We start from the raw sequence: 27,717 nt of genomic DNA, 5'->3' as shown, positions 1-27,717 counted from the left end.
AAAGTGGAATTGCTAGATCAAAGGGCTTTTCATACTTACTGCCAGAAAATTTAAGAAAAGCTGAAATAATTTATATTCCCACTACCTGTGTATGAATTGTCCATTTATCTCCTATTAGTGAGCACTAGAAACAATTAATATGTGTTATCTTTATAACTTGTGGCAATGTAGGAGGCTCCAAATAGTATTATACTGTTTTAATTTCAATTAGTAATAATCTTGAGAATTTTTCATGTATGGTTAATTATTTGTACTCATCTAATAAATTATCTTTTTATTGATTACTTTTATTGAGATGTTCATCTTTTCCTAATAAATTGATAGTGGCTCTTTAATTAGCAAGTGTATTAACACTTTTTCTGTTTGATGTGCTATAAATAATTCTTCTAGCTTATCATCTGACTTTTAACATGGTTTATGGCAGCTTCTGTTTTCATTTTTATCTGTATAGTATTGCAGAGCTAAATTTTAAAATAGATTTATCACTTTTTTCTACCATGGCTTTCAGATTTTGTCTTGTGCTTAAAAACTCCAAGATTGTTTTAAAGTGTAATCCCCTGTTTCCTTCAAATTCTTATAAGTTTCATTTTTAACATTTAGACCTTTGATCTATATGGAAATTGTTTCGGTATAAAGAATCCATTAATTTCGTCATTTTTTTCTACATAGCTAGAAATTATCACAACACCTGATATTGAATAATTTATTTTTTTCCACAGAGTAGGAATGTCATATTTACCATGTACTTAATTTTCATACATACTTGTATTTATTTCTTGATTTTCCATTTTGTGCTATTCTTTCATCCATATATGTACCTATACCAAATGCTTTCAGTTTTGCAGCTTTATATTTTAATATAAGATATAACTAAAGTTGGCCCTTAAACAGCATAGAGATTGGGGTGCTAACCCCATGCAATTGAAAATCCATACATAACTTTTGACTCTCCCAGAACTTAACTGCTAGTAGCTTACCTTTGGCCAGAAACCTTACTGGGAACATAGTCAATTAACACATATTTTGTCCATTACATGTATTATATACTGTGTTCTTATAATAAAGTAAGCTAGAGGAAAGAAAATATAATTAAGAAAATCATAAGGGAGAGAAAATATACTCAGTACTGTACTGTATATTTAAAAAATTCATGTATAAGTGAACACTCACAGTTCAAATTTGTGGTGTTCCAGGGGTCAACTGCAATCCCAGCCCAGTACTCTTCCTTTTCAGAATTTTCTTGGATATTCTTGCATGTTTCATTTTTTAAAATGTTTGTCCTTTTGTTAAAATTATATGTGCCATGGTTGGAAAAGCCAAATAGTTCTACAGGATTTAAGAAAAATAGTCCTCTCTTCACTTACCTGCTTCTTAAGGACATAAGTATTTTCACATCTTTTAGTTAATATTTTGGTACTTATCTTCATCAATCTAAAAACATGTTTGGTTTTCCCTTTTTTTTAAGTGTATTTATTTATTTGGAGAGAGAGAGTGTATGTGTGTGTGCACATGCTAGCAGAGAGGGGTGGAGAGAGAGACTCCCAAGCAGGCTCTGTGCTGATAGCACAGAGCCCAATGAGGAGGGACTCCATCCCACAAACCATGAGATCACGACCTGAGCAGAGATCAAGAGTTGGTTGCTTAACCAACTGAGACACCCAGGTGTCCCTGGTTTTTCTTTTTTAAGTGTTATGTTTTGTCTTCCCCTGTAGAAGACAAGAATTTATCTCTCTTCCTATACCATCTCTACTACACACACACACACACACACACACACTCCACATCTCTTCATTCTTCCTATGCAGTTACATTGTCATTTGGATTAGAGCCATCATCAGTATTTGATTTCTTATATGTGAGTATATCTGAGTAAATTTCTTTTCAAAGCTAAACCTTGGAAGAAACTGATTACTTGTTTTCCTGGGAAAACAAAAAATTGTCTCTATTTCTTAAAAAAAAATTTTTTTGTTTTCCTTGTTGTGATCATTAATGCCACACACTCACAGCCAGTCATCTCTTAAGACAGCCAGATATATTATGCATGGTATCAACTTCATCTCCCTAAAAAAGCCTCTCCCAGAGCCCTTCTGACTTATTGAGTCTGGACTGGGTGACTGGGCACAGCCATCTTTAAGGAACTCCCCTCCTGGCATCCTGGAGAATCTTTGCCTCTTTCCTATTTTTAGTACCTCCTTCAATAGTTTTCTATGTTTGCCAAGAAAGTAAAATTTTAGGAAATTTTATATCTCCCAAAATCTTTATTTTACCCTTACACATGATTTATAATTTGATCAAGTATAGGATTCTAAATTGAAAATCCTTCATCTTCAGAATTTAAGGGTAATTCTTCATCATTTTCTAGCTTTCAGTGTCGCTACTAAAATCTGAAGCTTCTTCTGATTCTTAATTGTATGTTCGTACCCATTTGCTTGTATGTTTCTCTAAAGGATTGGAGGGTCTTCTTTTTGTCTCCAATAGTCTCAAGTTTCATGAATTCCCAAGTGTGAATCCATCTCATCCATTGTGCTGGATCCTCACCAAGTTCTTTCAACATGCTAACTCATGTCCTGTTCTTGAATTATTTTACTGATGATTTCTTCCCCATATTTGCTCTGTTCTTGGTTTCTGGGACTCTAATTATTTCAATATTGGATCTTTTAAACCAGTCTTCTCTTTTTTTTTTTTAATTTTTTTCTTCTCTTTTCTATCCCTTTGTATTTTTTGTTCTTCTTTCTGGAAAGTTCCTGAACATTTTCTCCAACACTTGTGAGATTTTATTTCAGCTATTATCCTTTTAATTTCCAAGAGCTCTTTCTTAGTTCTTCAAATGATCTGACTTATTTGTATAGCACCCTAAAAATTAGGCTGTTTCTTTTTTTAATGTTTATTTTTGAGAGAGTGAGAGCGAGGGCGTGAGCAAGGGAGGGGCAGAGAGAGAGGGAAATAGAGGATCCAAAGTGGGCTCTGTGCTGAGAGCCCCATTTGGGGCTCAAACTCATGAACTGTGAGATCATGACCTGAGCTGAAGTCGGATGCTTAACCAACTGAGCCACCCAGACACCCCTAGGCTGTTTCTTAAACAGGTTTGCAACTAGTCCTTCTTATTCTAAGCCCCACCTCTCCCTCTCTCCACTTCCACAGGTTCTCAGGGAGTCTAATTAATGAATCTTTGGAGGAATGATTAACTTATTGCCTCTCCATATTACTGGCTCTCTCTGGTTTGAAACTCTCTGGTAATGAATCAATTACCATTAATTCATTTTCTTTACATCTCCTTTTAAGAAAAATTTTTTTAATGTTTATTTATTTTTGAGAGAGAGAGAGACGGCAGACTGCAAGTGGGGGAGGGCCAGAGACAGAGAGGGAGACACAGAATCTGAAGCAGGTTCCAAGCTCTGAGCTGTGAGATCATGACCTGAGCCAAAGTCAGATGCTCAACCAATGAGCCACCCAGGCACCCCTTCTTCACATCTTCTAATACTTAATTGTGCGTATTTATTTTTACAACAATTTTTTATTTATGTCAAATGCTATTTCGTTATTATTTGTATAGCAATGTACAGCTTTTTTCTAAAATTGACTTAAGGTGTTTTAAAAGGAGAGTGAATGAAAATAAATTCAATAATAGTACACATGGTTTGTGGCTACTGTAAAATAAATATTAAATTTAGGATACTTGTGATCATAAAACAGGAAATTCGAAGTAATATGATCGATAGTTAAATGATTATTTTCCCTTCCTCTTGTTTTCTCCCTCTAATTAAGATATATTGGTGTACCTCAGTCTCATATATCTGATTTTTTTATCTGCCACCACCGTTTTTACAATGTTTAAACATCATTTTTATTTTCATTGTGCCACTGTTTTCTTGTGTTTGTTTTGAAGCTCTTTACAGCCAAACTGGATGCTGCTAAAACAAAGCCAGCTGTGTTTACTGGACTTTGTAAAGTCCTAATAATTCACAATGAGATTAGCGTAGCTCCTTATGTACTAAATGCTTGCCAAAGTATTCATGATAAGACAGAAGAAGAAGAAACAGAATTACAAATGAATGACTACCTTGGTTTTTAGCCCAGTGTGTATGGGAAATTGTTATGCATTTGGTTACTTTCTGTTGGGGATGCATGTGATAATTGGGTGTTTGGCTGAGCTGAGTTATATCACACATAGGACTCATTTGCCTCTCATAGTTATCAGAACTTAATCTTACTGGAAAGGATTAGGTGGGGTGAATGCCTGGAGTGTCATTATCTTAAAAGACATCCTCTATCTTTTCTACCATATTGCTTGTCTGTGTGATGCAGATATCAGAACATCATTGCTCATCACTTGGGCAACTGTCCAAAGTACGTGCCTGAAGACAAAAGTGTCTGGGAGATTTCTCATTTTTGAGAAAGCCTTTTTAAATAATTGCATTGTGACACTTTTAAGAGAAAGAGTAATAATTAATAATTGTTATTATTGCCCCTTGAAACATAAACGAGAGAGAATAGAACTTTGATATCAGAAAGTAATGGAAAAAGAAGTCATGATAAGGTGTGGACACTCTAAAGGGCTGAGGTTGGTTTTTTTGAAAGATCTTAAGCTCAGAGTTACAAGTATGGCCTAAAGGCCATACATCTGGGTTTTTTTCCCCCTGTAATTAAAAATGTTAAATATGTACATAACAATAGACCAGACTAATAAGGTATCTTATTAAAATTGGGTTTTCTTTGATTGAGTTCATTGAATCATTGAATATGATTATATTCATATTTTGATGGCATTTTCAGTGATTTTTAGAGGATTAAATAAACTAATATTTGGTGATAGTCAAAGGAAAACCTCAGAAGAAATTCTGATCATATTCACACAGATAAAATGATTTCTTCTCATCAAGTTAATACCTTCCATATTCCTGACTTATTCTTATTTAAGGGAATTATTTCTACTTAAGTGTCTAAACTGTTGTATTGTTGAAGAATCTCTGTTAAGATACATATAAATGCTGTATTTCATATTCAGATGTTTTGCTTTTGATACACCATCAGTTAGAAAATATATTTTTAGTTGCTTTTTTATTTTTATTTTTTTTTATTTTAGAGAGAGAGAGAAAGAGAGCACATAAGCAGAGGAGAGGGGCAGAGGGACAGAGGGAGAGAATCTCAAGTAGGTTCCATGGTCAGTGCAGAGCCCGACACAAGGCTCGATTCCATGACCCTGGGATCATGATGTGGGCCGAAATCAAGTCATACGCTCAACTGACCAAGCCACCCAGGCACCCCTAGTTACTTTTCTCAGTATTCATAATAGATTTACATTTTTTTTCCCATCCACTTCACCCCGTCCTCTTGGAAACCAACATCTCTCTTTCCCTTTCTCCCTCATTCCCTCCTTACCATCCTGTCTCCTTACATCCCTTCCTCCCGTCCTTAATGGATTTTGTGTAAATGGGTAGAAAGTGCAAGATAAATTGCACTAAAGCAGCTCTTTACTCCCTTGCAAACCATTTACTTTGAATTTCCTCAAAAGAAAAAAAAAAAAGGTTGCCACTTGGTCTGCTTCTGTATTTGTCTTTATTATAGTATCATCATTTTCTCAGCATGTGATAAAGCTCCTTGGTCTAGTATTCATGACCACTGTGCAATTTTTTTGGAAAAAATTCAATGTAAAATAAAAGCACATTACAGAAAATCTGAAATCTATCATTTCAATCTACAAATATTCATTGAGAAAATATGTATGTCAGGCTGGAGATAGAGTGATGACAGAGAAATTGAGCATAAACTGATAAATAGGGAAACAAAATGATTGCAGATAGTTGATAAGTGCTACAATAAAAATGAAAATGGGGAGATGTGTCAGAGAGTGACTGGTGTGTGTATGTGTGCACATACACATGATAATCAAAGTTCCCGAGTTTCTCATTTTTCAAATGAAGAGTTTAGTTAGATGATCTCTAAGGTGTTTTCAGGCCTTTTCTAATGATAAACTTTTCTAATTTTATCCAAAGTTTTTTAGATCCATTTCACTATTCCAGTGATATGGTGTGTTGTCTGTCCCTATTAATATTTAGAAATAATAATTAAAGAATAAAAAATTCACCTATTAAGATTGGAAAGCTGTCTATATTCTTATATATATTCTTACCTACCAAAAACAAAGCACAATTTGTGTCCATGTCTATTTACTGTGCCTCTTTATTTGCCTTTTGACATAAAAATGCTTTTAGAAACCTGACTTCTTGCTAAAAAATGCATGACAGTGGGTTGGGCAATGACATGACCAAGCTTTCAGCTTTTTTGCTTTCTGTGAACTGCTTGGCCAATTGGAATGACTCTATTCTCATGTCAGAACTCCGAAAGAGAGAGTCAGTCATGTGTGCTCACTTGTATGTAGCCATTTGAAGATCTGTTGGTTAAGAATTCCCTGTGGAAAATCATGCAAAGTCATGTGATAGCAATGATTAGTGACAGTGGTGGCATTAATAATATTCAGAGAACTGTTGCATTTATTAGAAATGTCTTCTGGGAACTGTGGTAGAACCTCTGAAACATTATAAATTCAACTATTCAATTTGGTAGAAGAGAGAAGACAATGATTTCTTTCGTCTATACTTGACAAGTCATGTTTTAAATAATGAATTTATTTTCCTTGCTAATAATCACAAAAATATCTCCAGGAAGATGTATTTTTCTTGGTTGTCTTTCCAAAAAAGGAATTCTGAATTGTTTCCCACTATTATTATGAATCTTGTCATTAAAAAAAAAAAGGTAAGTGGAACATGGATGGAAATCCTGCTTTGAGTCCTTTTTGGTGGACAGATATACTCATGTGTTTTCTTTTAGGTTTTTAGTAGTAGGATGTTTCAGTCTGGCTTCTTTCTGTCATCCATTGCTCTTGCTTTATTTTTAGAAATTGTGTACAGGGCACCTGGGTGGCTTAGTTGGTTAAGCATCCAACTTCAGCTCAGGTCATGATCTCACAGTTCATGAGTTTAAGCCCCACATCGGGCTCTCTGCTATCAGTGCAGAGCCTGCTTTGGATCCTCTCTGCCTCTCCCCTGCTCATTCCCTCTCTCTCTCTCTCTCAAAAAATAAATAAACATTTAAAAATAAAATTGTATGCAGCCAAATGGAGGAAAAATAAAGGAGAAAAACAGTTTCAGGATTAATCATAAAAATCACAAAAATGAAAAGGAGTTAATAAGACAAATGTCTGTGAAACTGATATTATTTATCTCTATTATAGAGGCAAGCCAAACTTACTGGACATGGGCTCTTTGATGATCAAACCAATCCAGCGTGTAATGAAATACCCACTACTGCTCTGTGAACTCCAGGGCTCCACCCCTCCCTCTCACCCAGACTTCAGGGCACTCGGGGATGCCTTCACTGCAGTGAAAGACATTAATGTGAACATCAATGAACTTAAAAGACGGAAAGATTTAGGTAAGAGGAGACATGATGAATTGAGTGCTTTCTGTGACTGGAGTGTTCTGCTTCTGAGAATCAGAATATCTAAGTAGTTACAGCAGTTGTGGTGATCATGGTCATCTGATATCTAGAGTTAGAGGCCAGGGAGGAGAGTGTGATTTTGTCTGGGTTCAGGAGATCATGAGGCACACACACACACACACACACACACAAATGACAAACTTTTAAAAATTAAGCAGCCCTATACTCAACCTCTGTTGCCCACCGCACGCCTGGTGACATACTGTGGCCTGAAGAAACCATAGCGCGTCGTCCTCCTGTCACTGGCTGTATGTGTGGCAAGGAGAGATGGCATGGCCAAGTAGCTGGAGCCGTGGGAATCTAGAGCTTGGTGAAACGGATGGTGAAACAGGTCCAGCTGCTGCTACATAGAGCTCATCTGGTTCTGGCACATTAGGAATGGAGATTTTGTAGCAATAATTGTTTCACTGAAGTGAACAAGTATATTTCTTTCTCAAATTAACAAATTATTGCTAAGCATTTGTTAGCTAAGATGTAAAATTTGTGTCTGAAGTAGAATGTAGATTTCAGAACAGGAGGCACAGTTATATGGTTTCTATCATCCTGGATATAGTAATGCATTGGGATAGATTGTAGGTCCTCTTATAGTGTAATTTGTGTCCATAAGTTCACAAATGGCTTTGTGCTTCTAACATTAAAGCTCAATTCAAGGAGTGCCTGGGTGGCTCAGTCGGTTAAGTGTCTAACTTTGGCTCAGGTCATGATCTCATGGTTCATGGGTTCCAGCCCCGAGCCTGGAGCCTGTTTCATTTTCTATGTCTCCCTCTCTCTCTGCCTCTCCCCCGCTCGCACTCTGTCTCCCTCTGTCTCAAAAATAAATAGACACTAAAAAAAAATTAAAATAAAGCTCAATTCAACATTAAAGCAATGGTAGGACTTTGGAGCTAACTGCTCCAACAACTTCATTTATTTTTATTGTTTTTATTTTCTAATTTTTGTTCAAAAAATATGTATGTATATTAATAAATTAAAATTATAAAGAAGGTCCCAGAATAAAAAAGTGGAAGTTGTAGAGGAAGAGACACCATAAAGAAAATTAAAAGACAGTCCATAGGCAAAGGATTACTATCTAGAATATACAATTACTGATATTAAATCATTAATAAAAACATTTTAATACAGAAAAGATTAATAATAAAAGTAAGCAATTCAGAAAGAAGAATAAATTATTTTTTTTCAGGGGAACAATACATTTTAATTTATTTAATTTTCCTTAGAAAAAGTTTTTTTAATGTTTGTTTATTTTTGAGAGACAGAGACCTAGCATGAGTGGAGGAAGGGCAGAGAGAGAGAGGGAGGCACAGAATCTGAAGGGGCTCCTGGCTCTGAGCTGTCAGCACAGAGGCTGACACAGGGCTTGAACTCATGAACTGTGAGATCATGGCCTGAGCTGAAGTCGGACGCTTAACCGACTAAACCAATCAGATGCTCCTCTATGTGTTTTTTTTTCTTCTATTTTCTTTCTTCTTTCTCCTTCTTCTCCTTCTTCTCCTTCTTTCCTGCAACATGCATGGCACTACAGTTTGCTGGGATTTGTTTTTAAATTTAATTATCATGAACCTTTTGATCATAAACGTAAATATCATGGACACGTTTCTAATTAATATTGGCCTTCTTTTTACTGGTTCTCTGGTATTCTATTTCTGAGTGTGTCATAATTTATTAAACTATTCCTTTATGAATAAACCTTTTGATTGTTTCCAACATAGTGCTATTAGGAAAAAATGCTGTAGTAAACAAAACTTTGTATGCTTGACTATGGAAAACAGATTCTCTGCATGACTTTCTGATCATAGACGATTCTTTTAGGAGATTCTGCCAAATTGTTCTCCACAAAACTGCATTGGTTTAACCCTCACCAACAGTGTATTAAGATTGCCCATCTCTCCATACCCTTACCAAAACTGAATGTTAGAAATATTTAACATCTTGGGGGACCTGGGTGGCTCAGTCAGTTAAGCATCTAACTTCCGGTCAGGTCAGGATCTCCAGCCCACATTATGCTCTCTGCTGTCAGCACAGGGCGCGCTTTGGATCCTCTGTTCACCCCTCTCTCTGCCCCTCCCCCACCCAAGATTTTTTTTCTCTCTCAACAATAAACATTTAGAAAACAAAAAGAAATATTTAACATTTTGAACAATATGAGAGGTGAAAATGATTTCAAAGATAAAAAAGTAAAGCTCAGAGAGGTGACTCAACTTACCCCAAATCTCTCAGCTAGTGGAGAGCCACTCTAGGGTCTGAGGTCTCCTTGTGTAAGATCCAGTTTTCTTACCTAGGTCATGATGCTTCATCCTAGAGACTGAAGATAATAAATGTATTATTTGAGGAGAGAGAAAGCTTTTCAGGGATTTCTTTAATGTGGGAGGTAAATGCACCTTGAGCTTTGAGGTGCTCAAGCCCTTGGACAGCTGAGTTTCTGGTCAGCAGGTTGGGCAGCTGGGGTTATGACTGGGCAGTAGCACTGGAACATACTGCATCTGCATCAGAGGGTCAAAAATCATCGAGATTTCTATCTTAAATATTGATCTTACGTACTTTGGATGAAACACACTCTTTCTATGGTGCATGTGTTCAGATCTGTGATTGCATTCTTCCATTTCAGTTCTAAAATACAAGAAGAATGATGAGGATGAATCACTTAAAGACAAACTGTCTAAACTAAATATTCATTCAATTAGTAAGAAATCAAAAAGAGTGACAAATCATCTAAAGATTCTGACCAGAGGAGAATCGCAGGTAACTTTTCTTTTGGGGTCACATACATTCTCCTGGGGAGCATGAGTGCTGATATTTGTGTAAGGTTTTGTTTGGTTGTTATCAGAGTTGTTTCTAGAACACTGAGAATCAAACTAATTGTCTGATGCTGTTCCTTTCTTTCTCCTTCTTTTAAAACTCTTTTTTTTTTTAAATTAAGTTTCTTTATTTTTGAGAGGCAGAGAAAGACAGAGCATGAGTGGGGAAGGGCAGAGAGAGAGGGAGACACAGAATCCAAAGTAGGCTCCAGGCTCTGAGTTGTCAGCACAGAGCCCAATGTAGGGCTCGAACTTACGTACCGTGAGATCATGACCTGAGCTGAAGTCGGACACTCAACTGACTGAGCCACCCAGGCGCCCCACTTCTTCTTTTGGAGGAAGTCGAGTGGGGGTGGTTTTGATGCTATTTTAGCTGTGGTGCTTCCTTCCACTCAAGAAGGAAAGGAGAGATAAGGGCGTGAGGACAGGGCTCAACAAGGATGTCCCAGAAGTGCTGACACTCATCATCAACCAGTGCAGTCTCGCCCAAGGCAAAGTCCTCCTTTCATCTTATCTTTATTTCACTTATATTTTTTTTTTTTTAAAAAAGGGTGTAGGTGGGGCGCCTGGGTGGCTCAGTCGGTTGAGCGTCCGACTTCAGCTCAGGTCTGATCTCACAGTCTGTGGGTTCGAGCCCCGCGTCAGGCTCTGTGCTGACAGCTCAGAGCCTGGAGCCTGTTTCCAATCCTGTGTCTCCCTCTCTCTCTGCCCCTCCCCCAGTCTCACTTTGTCTTACTCTGTCTCTCAAAAATAAATAAATATAAAAAAAAACAAATTTTAAAAAGGGTGTAGGTGCACACCTTACATGATTTTTTTTCCCTACACTTATCCTCTTCCTCTCTCCCCACTCCTATGCACATTAAATTACTGGATAATTGTTCTGTGTCAGCTGCTTGGCCTGGTTTGAACCACTTTCATCTTGACTTCTAACAAATAATGGATGGACTAGCCAAGACTCTCAGACTTTAACGTACATAACAATTACCCGAGGAGCTACCAGGGTTCCACCTGGTTGAAGGCACAACCTAGGAGTCTGTATGTTTTACAAAAACTCCAGGTGTTTTGAAGCTAAATGACCTCGAAATAAGTGACCAATGGAACACACTTTGAGAATCACAAGATGGAAAGTTCACAGCCTGGAGATAATAATTCAGTGGCGTTCTAACCAAAAGTAGGCAGGGCAGTTCTTAAAATACCATATAGCACTTTTATTCCTTCTCATTTGCCTGATTTCAACCCTTATTATGTTAACATCTCTAAGGTTCTTAGTGTGAACTAGAGGCAACCAACCATATGATGGCTCAGCATCGGTTTTAGATGGCCTGTCCTATCTACTTCACTTGCTAGCTGCCAGAGTCTTTCCTTTTTCTGTTAAGTCTGCAGCGTTCTGACCCTAAGACCCTCTTCTTCTGAATGCCTAAAAAGCTTACTGAGTGTTTCCAATCTGGGCACCATAAATATTTGCAGGAGTCAGCGCAGGGCAGAAATTAAGAGCAAAGTCATCCAGATCTGGCTTTGAACCTCACCTCTTCCGCTTAATAAATATTTGCCTTTGGGCACATAACTTAAATTCAAAGCATTCATAAAGATTATAGTAGGACCTAACTCATGGAGTGGTTGTAAGGATTAAATGAGGTGATGCTCATGAAGAAAATACCTAACACAGTGGGTAAGCACTCAATATATATTAGCTGTCATGATCATGATCATCATCATTATCATCATCATCATTATTTTATATCATTATTGTGAGAAATAAGCCCACTGACCCAATCAAAGAGGGACGCAGAGACTCAGAGCACAGTGAAGCGAGGCTTTAATCAATGTTCTTGCAAGAGTGGGTGTCTGATGGACAGGCACACTCTGGGCAGTTACGGTAGGCAATTTATTTCCTAGCATGCAAATCCGTCCCCTGATTCCTCATTGGCTGAGTACTACAAAGGTTACAGCCTTACTCGGACATCGCCTACGCCCTTTTAAGGCAAAAAGCAGTCTGATTGGAACAAATGTACATTCCTTAAGGTGATGCGGATACTTCAGTTCTTTGGCAGAGGCTTATTGCAAAGCCCACAAAAAATAAGCCTGCAAAATGGAGAGGGAAGAAGATCCAGGAAGTGAAGTATCTAAGGGTTTGGGGCTCCACTGTGGAAGGACGGGTTCGCACATACTTCCAATAGGTTGTAAACCTATTAACTAGACAGCACAGCTTTTATTTGGTATTTCGGGAAATGAATCATCTCATTTCTCACAATTACCTTGTCTTATTATTTACCTTTTAATGTACAGACTTACTTCTCCTGTAGATATAAACTCCTTTATGCATGGTATATTAATCAGGTCTTTTATTTTCTATATTTTATGATGTTTTTAACGCCTTGGAAAAGCTGCTGGCCACTAGAAAGGCTCCTCCCAGGGCTAATCCATTCTTAAGGATAGCAAAGGGCTCAGCTGGGATCACTTCTTTCATATGCAAACCAACCAATCCTGAGTCTATAGCTCCAAACACCTGCTTATCTATGTCTCACCCAGTAAGCCTGTATTCCTTTGCCTTAAATCATCCTAGGGCCAGCTACCAGGCAACTAGAGACCATCCCTATTGCCCAAAGCCCATGGGAATTCTCTAATCTGGTCAGTCCTGAACTGTTTATCCTTACCCAGCTGTTTCTATAGGGTTTCCCACAGAAACCACAATAAAGGCTCTGGCCTTGACTTTCCCCTTGCTCCTTTCTGCCACCTGACTGAAACCTAGTGATTGTCCTGTGGCCCTGTATGGCATGCAGTGACTGCCTTTCTAGGACTTGTCAATATAATCAACTTCTTCCAAGCCTTGTTTTTGTTTTCCTGTGTGGCTGCACCGACTTTACCATTTCACAGCCAACAGGGATATTTTCAGAGTCCGTGGCATGTACCATTCAGGCTAGTACTTTCTTCATGTTCTCCTAGGGGCTCACTGGGTCCATTGCATGCAGACGATCACTCCAGGCCCCTCTCTTAATGTGAAACTATAATGTGAGAAGTTTGGGACATCGTGGTGTGTGGTCATAGGTCAGGGAAAGGAAAATCAAGACATCTGAACTAAAAACAAAAATAATAAAATTGGACTGGGAATTCAGTTTGAGAAGAGACTGTAGCCTCCACAGGCATGTGTAAATGTCATGCACACAATTCTCCCCTAGTCTTTAAGATGCTGCTTCTGGCTTAAGACAATTCTATTGAAGAACAATAGGTAGGTTTAATTCTGGGCAGGTTTTTGTAGAAGCAGTTACATTCTTTAACATATTTATCATCAGCTTCTGATATTTTCCAATTGTGAACTAAAAGTGAATTGTAGGTAAAGTGGCCTGAAGGGATATTAATTAGATTTTCCCCTTAATCTTTTGAGAAGATGTCCTGTCAGCAATGAAGCATTTCACTGTTAATCAGAAAATCAGCTGCATAGGCTGAACTGCAGAAGAGATAAATCTCAAATCAGTCAATTTTGCACTTGTCAGCAGCTCAAGTGAAATATTTGGTGGAGTTAGGGTATAAAACTATTACCCAAGAGGAAGATTCCATTCAATTCATCACACATGTATTGAACTATGTACCAGACACTATGTTAGAGATTGGGAATACAAAGAAATTCTGCATTCAGACTCCTTGGGTTTGAATCCTGGCTCTACTTATTAACATGAGTACATTTCTTTAACTTCCTATATTATTTAGGGTAAAGGCCAAACTTCTAACACAAAAAGATTCCAAAACAAAGTAGCTTAAGCCAGATAGTCATTTATTTCTCTCTCTTACCATAGTCCTGAGATGTGAATTCAGATGAGTGAGCTCTGCTGCACAAATGTCTTTAGGAACCCGTTTATCCCCAGTTTTGTGCTGTGCCTTCCCCTAAACATACTGTCTTCATTGGCTTGGTTGAAGCTGGGTCACTGCTGTGTCTTCAGTCAAGTCCCAAGGACAATGTTACAAGGCCAAAATTCAGAAATGAAACACATCCTTTAGCTCACATCCTATTTGCCCAAACCAGTTACAAAGGGCAGAGCCAGCTGCAGGGGAGTCTGGAAAGAGCAGCCACATGTCCCACTTAACCCAGGGTGCAGATCCTATCAGCAAAAGGACGACAGGGGGAACATCAACTATATCTGCCACACCTCTCAAGCCTCTATTTCTTTATCTCTAAAATGGGATTAATAGTGGCACCTAGGCCATTGAGTTATATAAGAATTAAAATGAGAAAAATGGAAGACAGTTTTCAGCACAGTGTCTGGATTATGGTGTTTAATAAATGTTAGCTATTATTATTATTATTATTATTATTAAGAAAAATACTTAATCTCAAATGCTTGTAATTCATCAGTGGAGAGAATCACTTAAATAATTAACTAGAGCTGTGAGAGCACATGGGGGAGCAATTAATTTTCTACAGTGGAAAGAATAGGAATTCAAGGGGGGATTCATAGAAGGGGTCACAGTTGAGTCCTTAAGAAAATTAAACAGAATTCTGCAAGGCAGAAAAAGGACAGCAGCATATTCCAGCAAAATAAAGTAGCATGAAAAAGGCTTGGGTATAGGAACATAAAACTGGGCAATATTTCTCATACTGTGATCCTTGGAATCTCTTATTTTTGAATCATCTGGATCCCAGCCAAGATACACAAAATGAAATAGCTGGCAATGGGTCCTTGAAAATTGCATTTAAAATAATCTGCCCTGGCATATTGTTCTTTACATCAAATGGGGTTAGAGCATAGAGATCCTAGGCTAGGGGGTACTGAATGTTGTGTGAATTACAAAGAACTGCCCATTTAATCAAAAGCTTTCTAGATAAATAATATTAAGGGGTTTAAAAATAAAATAAAAATGAAACCATTTTCTATACATTCAGTTCTAAGGTCAACCATCTTAAATCAACAAACCTATGAACAGAGAACAGCTATGGTTACTACTGTTGTGGGATTTTTTACCTTAATATCTGGATTCCCTGTCTTGCTGCTTCGAAGAATAAAGAGGTGGACGCAGAATAAAATGAGCAGCAGGCAAAAGTTTGTTAGAGTATGAGAAAACAAGAATAGTATGAAAGCTCTCTTTACAGAGAGGGGGCATTCGAAAGTGAATGCCCCTGACTATAGACAAGGGTCTTTGTTTCACAAGGTTTTAACCCTAACCACCCCCACTCCTCATCCCCCCACCCCTGCTTCCCTTCCCCCATGTTTCTTCTCAGGTTCTACCCTTATTTATAGGTAACTCCAAATGCCTTGTCTATTAATTATTTTACGAACACACAAATGTAGCATAATTTAAGTACATACATAATATATACCATTAAAAACCGCAGAGAAAAGTTTTACCTCCTACAGCTACCATCGCATAGATGAAGAAGCTATGTGAAAGCTGAGAGCAGATTAACCTCACCATGTGACTTTGCTCCACTAATTGAACATCAGTCGTGCTGTGTGCTGGTACACAGCAAGTGCCGTGCTGAGACGGTCAGCATGACATGAACGGTTTTCATCTCAACAAGGAGTTTTTGGTTTTTTTTATCATGTGCTAGGCTAATACAGTCCATGCTATTTTTTCAAAACACCAGATTTGTTTGAGTTATAGAAATAAATAATTTCATCTCTATTTTAGGTAAAAGACAATACCTTTAATAGGGAAGAAAAGCTATTTAGATCTTTAGAAAAGACGGTGAGGCATTGTGTGAAGAACATTTCCCTCTGTCTTCAACACATACAGGTAGGTGAGACAACTGTTTTTGAAGTTTCTACAAGAAGATCTTAATGTCCATGGTTATTACGAAGAGTAAATGTGAATGTTCATTTGTTTATATGATCGAATTTATATGATAAAATTCATTGTATCAGATTTGGGAGGCTGCCAACTGCAGGTGAGGGAAGCCAGTAGAAAAATTTAGATTTTGCTCTTTGTTCCCTTACCTGCCCCATTTCTTCTCCCAATCGAAGTCGCCATGTTGTGGAACATGTGCTCACATGATGCTTGACCACGTGGTGCTGGGCCATCAGCATGCTTTCCTTACAATTGAGATGAATTCATTAATGCAAAATGAATTTAGCAGAAATTTTCTTTATTTGTTGTATTATACTAACACATCCCTTTCTAGTACCTAGAACACATATTTGCAAATTTAAAAGTAGGACTGAAAGAAAAAAGTAAATCAAAGAGGGGGCATAAAATGAAATTAGAGAAGTTACAGAGCAAAAAGTACATAACATAAAGGCCATATAAAAACCACAGAAACTGGGTCTCAAATTTAGCTGTAACCTTCTGAGAAGCCAACTTAAGAAAGGACATGTGATTACACAACTCTGGATGAACTGAGCACTTCTATTTATTTTATAACCAGTGTTTCATAATGCCCCCTTTACAGTTCTGAATAAAATTCACCAGTAATTCAACCCAAGGTAGGTAGGTTTATGTAAAAGAAAATAAACTCTAACAAAATACTAAGAACTACAATATGCAAATGCTCCCACACAACCATAGTAGAAGACAAAAATACCCCCCCCCCCAATTCCCAGTCCCTCAGGAGGTTTTCCTGCCCTTGTTGAGAATCACTGACTTAACCAAACCCATTGAAGTGCAATATAATTATATTCAGTAGAGAAAGAATTGATCTCATAAAGAAGACATAGTGTCCTCAACATCTTGATAATGGTCATGACTTTGAGACATAGACAGCTAGTAGAATTACATGTAACTCAGTTAACAAATGACCCCCTTCCCATTTCCCAGTTTTTATCTTGGATATCTATTTTTGGAAGCAGATGTTTGCATGTGTAGATAAATTATCATACCAACAGAGGATTATGTTAACAGGCATTATGATTTGGAGACAGGTTCTATGTTAAGTAACCAACAAGCCACAATCTTTTCTCATTTATTAACTGACACAAAGCCTGATTTTACCACCAGTTTTGCTAATCTCTTCCTAAAGCTCTGCTTTATGTGAAAAGAGAACTAAAACTTAATTATAACAGCCAGAGAGCACTGGGAACCTGTCCTTCTTATACATTTCATGAAGTAAATGTATCTTGGGAACATCTACAGGAAAGTCTTCTGTTTCCACTAGCTGATTCAACCAAAACATGAACATCTTCTTTTAAAGACAGCATTACATTCTCTAAAGAAAGCTGAAGACATAAATCAAAGAGAAGTGACTTCTAAAATAAGGGCTCTGTAAGAACTGAATGCTGAAGAATGGCCAATGGGGGAACTTAAGATGGAGTCCCCTTAAGAAAGAAGGTGTCATACAGAGCAGTATGAGGAAGTGACAGAGGGAAAGTAAGAAAATAGATTGTTACAAGTAGTCTCATTCATCGTACAGAGCATTCATGAAATTTTTCCTTCCTTTTTTTTCTATTTATCCCTCGGTGGTAATGCAGGGTTATAATGATGAAGTGCACACTTGCAGCACATTTAAATGTACTGAACTTCAGAACTTTGCCCATTTTGTGACTTTGTTCTTGGGTTCCAGGATGCCATGCCCTTAGCGCTGCAGAGTGTAATGGAGCTCCAGGACATCTCTTGCAACAGAGATAAGGAGGAGAGGAGCCATTCAGAGACCCTGAGTAATGCCCCACAACCCTGTGGTGACTTTGTAAGTTATTTATATTCACAGATAAACTAGAAAGGAGGGTTAAGAGAAAAGTTGCTTTTTATTTGTTTTGCTAGAGTTAGAAAAAACATGCACTAAAGCAAACACTAATGTCAAAATTAATAGATTTAAATAGGAGGGTATTATTATTATTATTAACTATTTTAAAGTGGATTAGTGAAGATTTTACTATAATCAAAATTTAAGAGCGTCCCAGACTGTATTTCTAAGAGTAGTCAGTGTCTGTGTCGCTTTTAAAGTCAACATTAAGGGGCGCCTGGGTGGCTCAGTCGGTTGGGTGACCGACTTTGGCTCAGGTCATGATCCCACAGTTCGTGGGTTCAAGCCCTGTGTCGGGCAGAGTGCTGTCTCACTCTGTCTCTCAAAAATAAATAAATGTTAAAGTCAACATTTAGTTTAAGCCTGCATGTGATAGGTCATCAATTTATTAAGTTGGAACACTGTGATTTTCTTTTTTTTTTTTTAATGTTTTATTTATTTATTTACTTATTTATTTATTTATTTATTTAGAGAGAGAGCAGAGAGAGAGAGGGAGTGTGAACAGGGGAGGGGCAGAGAGGGAGGGAGACAGGGAATCCCAAGCAGTTTCTGCACTGTCAGTGCAGAGCCCGACATGGGGCTTGAACTCATAAACCGTGAGATATGGTGAGATAAGCGAAATCCAAAGCCCGACGCTTAACCAATGAGTCACCCAGACATCCCAGAATGCTGTGATTTTCTTAAAGGAGTCTCTGGAAAAGTCCAGAGTCTTTTCAGGAGGAGCAAGGATATTCTCTGAAGATGTGACTTTTATTAACACAGTATATATTGTAAAGTAAAGCCTTATTGAGAAAGGGATTTTACCTTTGAGTCATACAACTTCTGTTCTGCAGTAAAATATGTGCTTTTTATGAGTTCTCTAAAATATAAAGAATTATAAAACATAGCTAGAGCATCATAAAAACATGCTAAGGCCAAGAAAATATTTGTCTGGTAAACTAGTTTGAGTAATACAAATTTTAATTTAGTATCTTTTGTCCCATAGGTATTAATATAGCATAGTAGCATTTCAAGTATTATATAGAAGCTATAATAGATTTCTGCATCATCTTGAAGGTCCTTGAAAGTGGTATTTTATGTTGGCATTATTGGCATTTGGGGTCACACAGTTCTTCACTGAGGCCCTCGTGTTGGGGGATGTTTAGCATTTCTGGTGTAGCAGGCTCTAGATCTCAGTAATGCCCCCGAGTCATCCAGTGAATACCCTCACATAGTAGTTCCAAATCCTAGGAGATGATGCAGCCCCACCCCCCAGGAAAAAAACACTCAGAAGCATCTCTCTTTCCTGGCACTGGGGAATGGAAAATCAGGATCACATGTGAATTAAGACAATCGACGAGATAAATATGAGAGCAAGAGAGAAGTTTTTCCGATGCATGTGAAGTGGAAAAAGTGTAGCTAGTTCTTTATAAATTTCTGGGCTTAATTACAGAGAATACATTTTAGAAAAGTCCTTAAGGGTTTGCTCTTTAGCTTAATTCCAATGTATTAAGTCGATGAGTATTTATTGAGCTGTCAGAGCAGGGTGTACAGCTTCTCCCTCAGCAAGCATGTCCAGAATTTGATAAAAGAAGGGCAGTGTTCTTCTCCACCTTGCATGAGACCACAAGATGATAAATTCGGCTAAATTAAAATAATCGAGAGACATCAATATAAAAGTAACTTTTTAACTTATGAATAAAGTATATTAAACTTTTTAAAAAACCAAATATTAATAAGAGCTCAAAAATCTATCTAAAGGCAGAGCCGTGTTTTTATCTAACCTTAACTAATACTTGCCTACATGTTTTGTATAGGACAAAATATTAAAAGAAATTCTGATTCTTATTTGTTCCAACCATAATTCCTACGTCTGGGTGAATCAGTTTATGTCTATGGTCCACAGGATATATATATAGTAATTATGTTGTGATATTGTAATTATATTACCTGTAGAATCCAATCAAGTTACAAATATAGTAATTTATCCAAGAACAGTAAACAGATTCTTCATTTAGTCAAAGGACTCATTAAATAGTCTGCTGGTGTATATTGATTATCTTATAAACTAGACATCAAATTTAATCTGTGTAGTCTATTGCTAGTACCAGTAAGAGATTGGTTTCCCCTCTCTGTAGATTTCCTGTGAGTTCAGACAAAGTTACCAGAGGCTGTTTACTGCTTAGATGCTGATTCCCTAGGACATCTTTCAGGGTACAAAGGAGAAACCTACTTCCAAATTGCTATGACATAATCACGTAACCCAAGCATATATGATAAAGGGTAAAGTTGGCAGTCAGCAGATAGGATACTATTTGCACTTCAGAAGAGAGGGGGAGGAAAGAGAAGTACCAGAAATTAAATTCAGTGTGCCCAGGAGCTGGCATGGGGTTGGGGGTTAATATGAAGTTCATTTTCCTTTCTTTTAATTCTTTTTTATTTATTTATTTGACAGAAGAAGAGGGAGAGAGAGCAGGGGGAGGAGCAGAGAGAGAGGGAGAGAGAGAATCCCAAGCAGGCTCCACGCTGTCAGCACAGAGCCCGACACTGGGCTTGATCTCACAAACTGTGAGATTATGACCTAAGCCAAAATCCAGAGTTGGACGCTTAACCTGCTGAATGAACCAGGTGCCCCATGAAGTTCATTTTCAGTGACTCAGACCTAATAATGTAACAATTTAAGAAACGAAACAAAACCAGCATCAGTTTAGTCTTTCAATGTATTTAAAGAGCAAGCAATAATTCTGTTGTCATTTCTATCACAGGAGCAAAATACCTATAATAAGGAGGTACTTATCTATATAGGGAATACAATTCCACTACCCACAATGAGTTACCAGGGTAGCCAAGGAATTGAGACGGATGTGGGAGGAACAGGATATAGTCTCTTCTAAGACTATATTCCTTTTGTTGCCTGCAAAGGAAGGAAATGATATGGTGAGTCATTTGCAGTCTTAGGGGTCAAAGACTAGAGTTTGCCTCCCACCCCATGGGCTGGAGTAGCTCTGTTTGGCTCTGGGATTAGAAAGAAAGGGAAGAGAAAGAGTTGAAGGAGATGACACCAATGACAAAACTAGTGGCCGTAGAGGGAAAGTTGAGTGTATTTTGGGTGTGCAGGCTTTAATTTTTGTATTCCTCTATTCCTCCTCCTAGAGTCCCTCTTTTAAGTCCTGGAGTGGGTTTAGCTAGACAGAAAAAAAGATCACATCCTCTCTTAACTTGGCTCAATACTTTCCTGCCTTTCTTTGTGCTCCTTCAGGGAGGACGTAAGCCTACTGGTGATAGTGCAGGACATGTACTGGTTGTTGCTTACTCTGTGACAGCATTGTTTTTCTCTTTTGGCAGGCAGCCCATTTACAGAGGCTTGTCCTGATGCCCCTGTCAGCCCTGCTGTCCTTGTTCCCTGGGCCTCAGAAGCTCATCCAAAAGCGCTATGACAAATTGCTGGACTGCAACAGCAACCTACGACGGGCAGCAGGAGATGAGTCAGACTTGGCCAAAAAGGAGTATGAGGCCCTCAATGCCCAGCTTGTGGAGGAGCTCCAGGTGTTCAACGAGGCTGCCCGGAAGATTCTGTGGAACTGTCTGTGTAGCTTCGTCACTCTCCTTGGGGACCTGACACTTGTGGCTCAGCAGGTTTATTCCACGGTGGCACCGGTAAGCTCAGTACCAGCTCCTGCTACCCTGGCCTGCGAGATCTACTAGAAACCACAGCCATGAAGGGGCGCCTAGGTGGCTCAGTCGGTTAAGTGCCTGACTTCGGCTCAGGTCATGATCTCAGGGTTCATGAGTTCGAGCCCCTCATTGGGATCTGTGCTGTCAGCTCATAGCCTGGAGCCCGCTTTGGACTTTGTGTCCTGCCCCTCTCAAAAATGGATAAACATTAAAAAAAAAAAAAAAAAGAAAGAAAGAAAAGAAACCCACAGCCATGTCAAGTGGCCCTGTTCACAATGGGTATGTGTGTGGTGCATGTGTGTGCCTGCGGCAGGGGCTGTATTTTAACTGAATCCAGTCATATTGTCTGTTTCTTTCTCTTTCCTCCATAGGAAAATTTCCTAGTTCAGGTTTGTTGTGACTTGCACACGTGTATTTCTTTTTGGAGGTTCCTCTTTGAATACCAAACACCTTTTAGCTTTGTTCCACTCATCAGTGAAGCCAGGGTAGCTCCACCTACTTGATGCTTTGCTAAAGTTTATCAATATTTATTTTGTATTCTCTTCCTATTCAACAGTTCTTCAATGCTAACCATGACTGTAAGATATGGATCCAAAAAGAAGGCCATCTCAATGTAATGACAGAAACAGGGTAACTGTCAAACCAGTCACTTTTGCTTCTGTTTTCCTCTATGGAAAAAAAAAAAAAAAAAAGGCCTAGGGTGTGTGTGTGTGTGTGTGTGTGTGCGTGTGTGTAATTTACCTTTCCATTAGGATATGATTTTATGACTATTTCCCTGACGGAGAAGAAAGATATTTACAACCTAATATCAACTTAAAAAAATCAGTGTAGTTTGTTTGCCCCTCATTTCAATTAGTTCTCATTCAGCTGGGTAGATATTTAATGGGCAACATTTGGAGGAAAATTAATTGTCCTGACTTTATTTTTCACTGTGTATTTAATTAACTTTTAGGTTATCCTTTGAATTAAATTAAGGTGAATAAACAGGTGCTATACTTATATGGTTCAAAAGGCAAAACTACATAAAAATATATAAGCAGCCTCACATAGACTCCTGTCCCCTAATGACTCATCCCCTACTCCACCCCCACTGTTACTAATTTATCCGTTTATGGTTTCTTCATGCCATTAGAAGTAAGTGCAAATATGTATATATTCTTCTGTATATATTTTTCCTATATAAAACTAGGAAATTATGGCAGCATTCTGCAGTTTAACCTTCTGGGGATGCATCCATGTCAGTACACAGAGAGCTTTCTCTTCTCTTCTATAGCTTCATACTAGTCTACTGCATAGCTATACGATAGCGTACAACCAACCCCCTATTTTCTGGATAACGACTTTATTGAGATATCATTCACATACCATATATTCCACCCATTTAAAGTATGCGATTCCACAGTTTTTAGTATTTTCACAAGAGTTGTGCAGCCATCACCACAATCAATTTTATAACATCATCATCACCCCCAAAATAAACCCTGTGCCATTAGCAGTGAATCCACATTTCTGCCCAACCTCCCAGCCCTAGGCAATCACCAATCTATTTTCTGTCTCTATAGACTTACCTATTCTGGACATTTCATATAAATAGAATTTTATAAAATGTGGTTTTTTGTGACTGGCTTCTTTCACTTAGCATAATGTTTTCAAGTTTCATCCATGTTGTGGCATGTTTCGGTACTTAATTCTTTTTATTGACAAATAATATTTCATTGTAGAGATATACCACATTTTATTTATCCATCACCAGTGGATGGACATTTGGGTTATTTCCACTTTTGGCCAAGTATGAATACTGCTGCTATGAACATTTGAGATCTTAGTGAATGTATGTTAGTGGATGTATGTTTTCATTTCTTTTGGGTACATATCTAGGAGTAGAATTGCTGGATCATATGCTAACTCTTGTGTTTAACTTTTTCAAGAACTGCCAGACTTTTCCCAAGTGGCCACACTATTTTACATTCACAACAGTGATAACTGAGGTTCCCATTCCTTACGTCTACCTGTCTTTGTTTTTTTTTTTTTTATAGCCATCCCAGTGGGTGTGAAGTGATATCTCATTATGGTTTTGATTTGCATTTCTTTGATCATTTCCTTATTTTAAACTTTTTAAATTGAAGTATAACTTATGTATGGTAAAGTGCATCAGTCTGAAGTGCCCATCTCAATGAATATTTGCAAATACATACATCTGTGTAACCACCATCAAAATCTAGACATTAGCCTTTTCCAGTTCCCCTTAAGAGCCACTCATGACCACTCCTTGGCTACAGTCCCTCAAAGGTAACCATTTTTCTTACATATATATCGTAGACTGTTATGCCTGGTTTGTATTTCATGAAAATGGAATCATACGGTATGTATAGCTTTGTGTATTAACCTGTTCCTACGGAAGGATATTTGGATGATTCCAGTTGCCTATAGCTGCGTAACAAATTACACAAAATATGGCAGCATGTAACAACCAATAGTCATTTATTACAATCGTCTCTCATGGTTCTGGAGGTTCACTGGACTCAAGGCAGTCATTCTCAGTGTCCCTTATAAGGTTGTAGTCTGATAATAGCTGGGGCTAGAGTCATCTCGAAGACTTCCTCAGGCCCATGTCTGAGGTGGGAGATGGGGTGATGACAGAAGACTCAAACAGTTGCGACTAGGACAGTTGGGGCTCCATAGACCTCTCACCCTGCTCCGATCTTTCAACACAGTCTTTTGATATGGTGGCCACAGTGCAACTGGCCTTCTTCCATGGTTAATATTAAGTCTCCCAGAGTGAGTGTCACAAAAGAAACCAGCAGAGGCTACACAGTCTTTTTTAGCCTAATCTTGAAAGTCAGATAGCATCACTTCTGTCGTTCCATTCATTTCCATTCTGTTCATGGAGGCAATTAAAAAAAACCACCCACTTTTGAGGGGAGAGGGCATGGACTCCACTCCACTTCCTGAGGAGAGGCATGTCAAAGAATTTGCTGATTTGCTTTAAAGCTGCCACAGGTTCTTAACAATGTTTCTTGTTTTAGCTTCTTTCTCTTTCCCCCTATCCCACCCTACCACATTGGAAGACCCTCTTGCCATCAATTCCTGAGCCCTTCTTCCAAAATTCCATTGTTTTTTTTTATTTCTCTTGTGTTCTTTTATTTAGGCTTGAACCTTTAAAAAAATTATCCCTATCATTTTAGTGAGGTTTCCAGAGACAGCAAACTAAATTAGACTTTTTTTAAAAAAGTTTATTTAGACCATTTTTATCTAAATCTTCTAACATTGTCCCAATCTCTTGCTGTGGAGCTATCTTACACTTTCTTTGCTTGTCACAACTCTACTAAATTCAGTATCTAATATGGTTAAATAGTTGTCTGAGAAGAATGCCATATCATTTCTACCTATAGGTACCACTGCTGGCCTCGAGCATCTCTGAAATTCAGAATCGAGTACTAGAAGAGGTTCAAAATCTTAATTTTGTAAAGGACAACAGTGCCACCTTTATTGAGAGGAAACTTAGTTTTGAAAAGAAGAAGCCTGTGCAAATTCTGGTGAGTTTGGTAGGGTTCGTGACAATGACTATCACTTATTTTCCTTGTTCAAATCACAGTGTATTATTTTTCATATCACTTATCTCATCCTAGTATCCTGTAACTTACCTACCTATTATATTTAGGATTTCTTGTCTACTTCTACTTTCTATACTATGAGTTCTGTAAGGTCCTAGATTTTTGCCTGTTTTATACATGACGTATTCCAAGATGCTAAAATGGTGCCTGACAACAGATATAAATATCTCCTAAATGAATGAATAGAATTTTATAGAGCAAAATCATATAGTCCAACTCCTTCATTTTTCTAGATAAGGAATCCCAGGCACTGAAGATAAAGTGGCTTTCTCAAAATCACTAGAGGCAGAGCTGGGAGGGGCCTAGGCCTTTTGACTCATGCCTAATTTACTGATATTGTTTCCCAGAAAAAGACATGCACATATACAATTTACTTAATTAAATAGTATTTTTCAAGTGCTTAATACACAAGGGGTTGTCTACAGTACGGCAAAAAATAAAAATTGTTCTATCCAAGAGGGATTAGAACCTCTGCCTCCTTATGCTCAGTTGGATTTTCTTTCCTCTCTGCAACACTGCCCTCATGTGCTAACTGGAGAATTTTTCACTGCAGAACTCAGCTGGATGCTTCACAATAATTCCAACAATGCCTTAGTGTTGAAATAATCCCAAATCAGTAGATGGCTTCAACATTAAAAAAAAAATCTCCAAAGAAGTATTTACCAGTTCAGTGAGGATTTTATTATACATCTATGTAAACCAAAATTTCTCCTTACTTCTCCCAGCCTGAAGTGCCACGTCAAACTGATGTTCACCGCTCCAAACTTCTGTCCACATACAGTAAGGAAGAACTCTACCAGGCAAAGCGGAAGTGCAATGCTACACAAGAATATGACATCAATCTTCTAGGAGGGGAATTGGTGGCTGTGATGGAACAGAAAGATCCACTGGGGAGTACCAGCAGGTGGCTCGTTGACACAGGAAGTAAGGGGGTTTTTTTTTGCATAAAATGCACAGAACTACCCCCTCTTTTCAGGTGGAGATTTCCCCACAGGCCACTCTGTGCTTCTCTAAACACAAATGTTTGTTGAGGGTACACAAATGACCTTTTTTTTTTTCTTTCTTTCTGTTTCCTATCCAGTTATAAAAGGATATGTGTATTCCTCCTTCTTAAAACCCTACAATCCTGCAAAAGTGCAGAAGGTGGATGCTGAGAACAGGTTCTGTGATGACGATTTTGATAACATCAGCCTCTTTGTGTCCTCACGGCCAGCTAGTGACAGTGTCACAGGCACCCCAGAAAGTAGCGTAAGTGATAGCAGCTCATCTCTTAGTGGCACATATGGAAAGTTTGAAACAAACGGCACTGACGCTGACAGTTCTCAAGAGGTAGATGAACAGGTAAGAATTTGAACCTTGATGTAAAACTGCTTGGCTGTTCAAATCATGAAAGATGTTCTAACAGCGCTCTATCTTGCTGCAAGCCTTGGTGAAAGGGTGTCAGCTTTGATAGCAAGGAGACCCAGCTCTATGAACACTTATTTTCTGTGCACCTTTCTGCAAGGAATTTAATTCTCTGAGCCTGTTCCTCAAGTGAGGAAAAGAGGACAATAATTCCTACTTTGCAGACTTGATGTGAGGATTAGAGAAAACGTATATATGTAAAGTACCCAGCACAGAGTAGACACTCAGTAAATAGAAACTGTTACTATTACTATCCTGCTGTTATGTACTTGGAGTAAAGCAAAGATGGCCTTTTTATATTCCTCCATCAGAGAAAAACAGTTCAATACTGAACAGATTGCCGCCATAAGCAGCATGTGGAAAATTGTCCATGATTCCTCTAAGAGCAGTAACATCATTGAGCTATCTAGTAATTGGCCATTTTTAATCTCTTGTACCATATCCTGAAACCTTTAAGAGCTACTTTTCCCGCACTGCACCAAAGCGGAGACTATTGGGATAATTCTTTTGCAAATTTATAAGTTACCTATAATGTAGCACTCCTTTTTCCTACATCAGAAAGTTTAAGTATATTTAACTGTTAAACCTCAAGTGGCGACCAACTAACTGCTTCTCTTTTTTTAACTTGCTTTTTTCTTTAGTGGCTTTTTATTAATACATTTAAATTTGTGTTTCTATAAGGGTAATACATGTTATCTGTGAAAAGTTAAAATGGTATAAAGGTATACATAAATTAGAAGTAAAGATCTTTATTCCCTTCTCCCCCAACTCTACTCTTCAGAGACAAGTATTAGGGTTTACGTTTTCAGACACTTTCTGTGCATGTACAAACACATATTTTTACAAGTGGGAACATATATGTGTTAACATAATTTGGTTATTTTTTTCCACTTAACAATGTATCTTACACACAACAGTACTTAAATACTACCTTATTCCTTGAAAAATTCTTCATAGTAATTTATTCTGTGGATATATCATAATTTATGTAACTATTACTCTAATAATGGGCATTTAGAATATTTGGGGGGGGGTTAGAATTTCAAACTACTTCATGCAAGATCCTTGTTCATCTATCTGTGTGCAC

General features: G+C 38.0%; 1 protein-coding gene across 2 annotated transcripts in view; it reads left to right on the top strand.

Moving 5' to 3' along the window:
• ARHGEF38 (Rho guanine nucleotide exchange factor 38) overlaps positions 1-27,717 on the top strand; it is a 130,302-nt gene that overhangs the window by 93,552 nt on the left and 9,033 nt on the right. For both annotated transcript variants that reach the window (XM_042984087.1, XM_007080941.3), the window contains 8 exons: positions 7,232-7,431; positions 10,103-10,236; positions 15,915-16,019; positions 17,779-17,901; positions 21,283-21,594; positions 25,005-25,148; positions 25,952-26,150; positions 26,308-26,567. In XM_042984087.1, the coding sequence (XP_042840021.1) occupies positions 7,232-7,431; positions 10,103-10,236; positions 15,915-16,019; positions 17,779-17,901; positions 21,283-21,594; positions 25,005-25,148; positions 25,952-26,150; positions 26,308-26,567 (1,477 nt within the window). The remainder of the gene's footprint in view (positions 1-7,231; positions 7,432-10,102; positions 10,237-15,914; positions 16,020-17,778; positions 17,902-21,282; positions 21,595-25,004; positions 25,149-25,951; positions 26,151-26,307; positions 26,568-27,717) is intronic.

The sequence above is a fragment of the Panthera tigris genome, chromosome B1 (assembly GCF_018350195.1).
Source record: "Panthera tigris isolate Pti1 chromosome B1, P.tigris_Pti1_mat1.1, whole genome shotgun sequence".
Taxonomy (NCBI): Eukaryota; Metazoa; Chordata; class Mammalia; order Carnivora; family Felidae; genus Panthera; species Panthera tigris.
The sequence above is the reverse complement of the archived record's forward strand: the minus strand, read 5'-3'. Positions and strand labels throughout refer to the sequence as shown.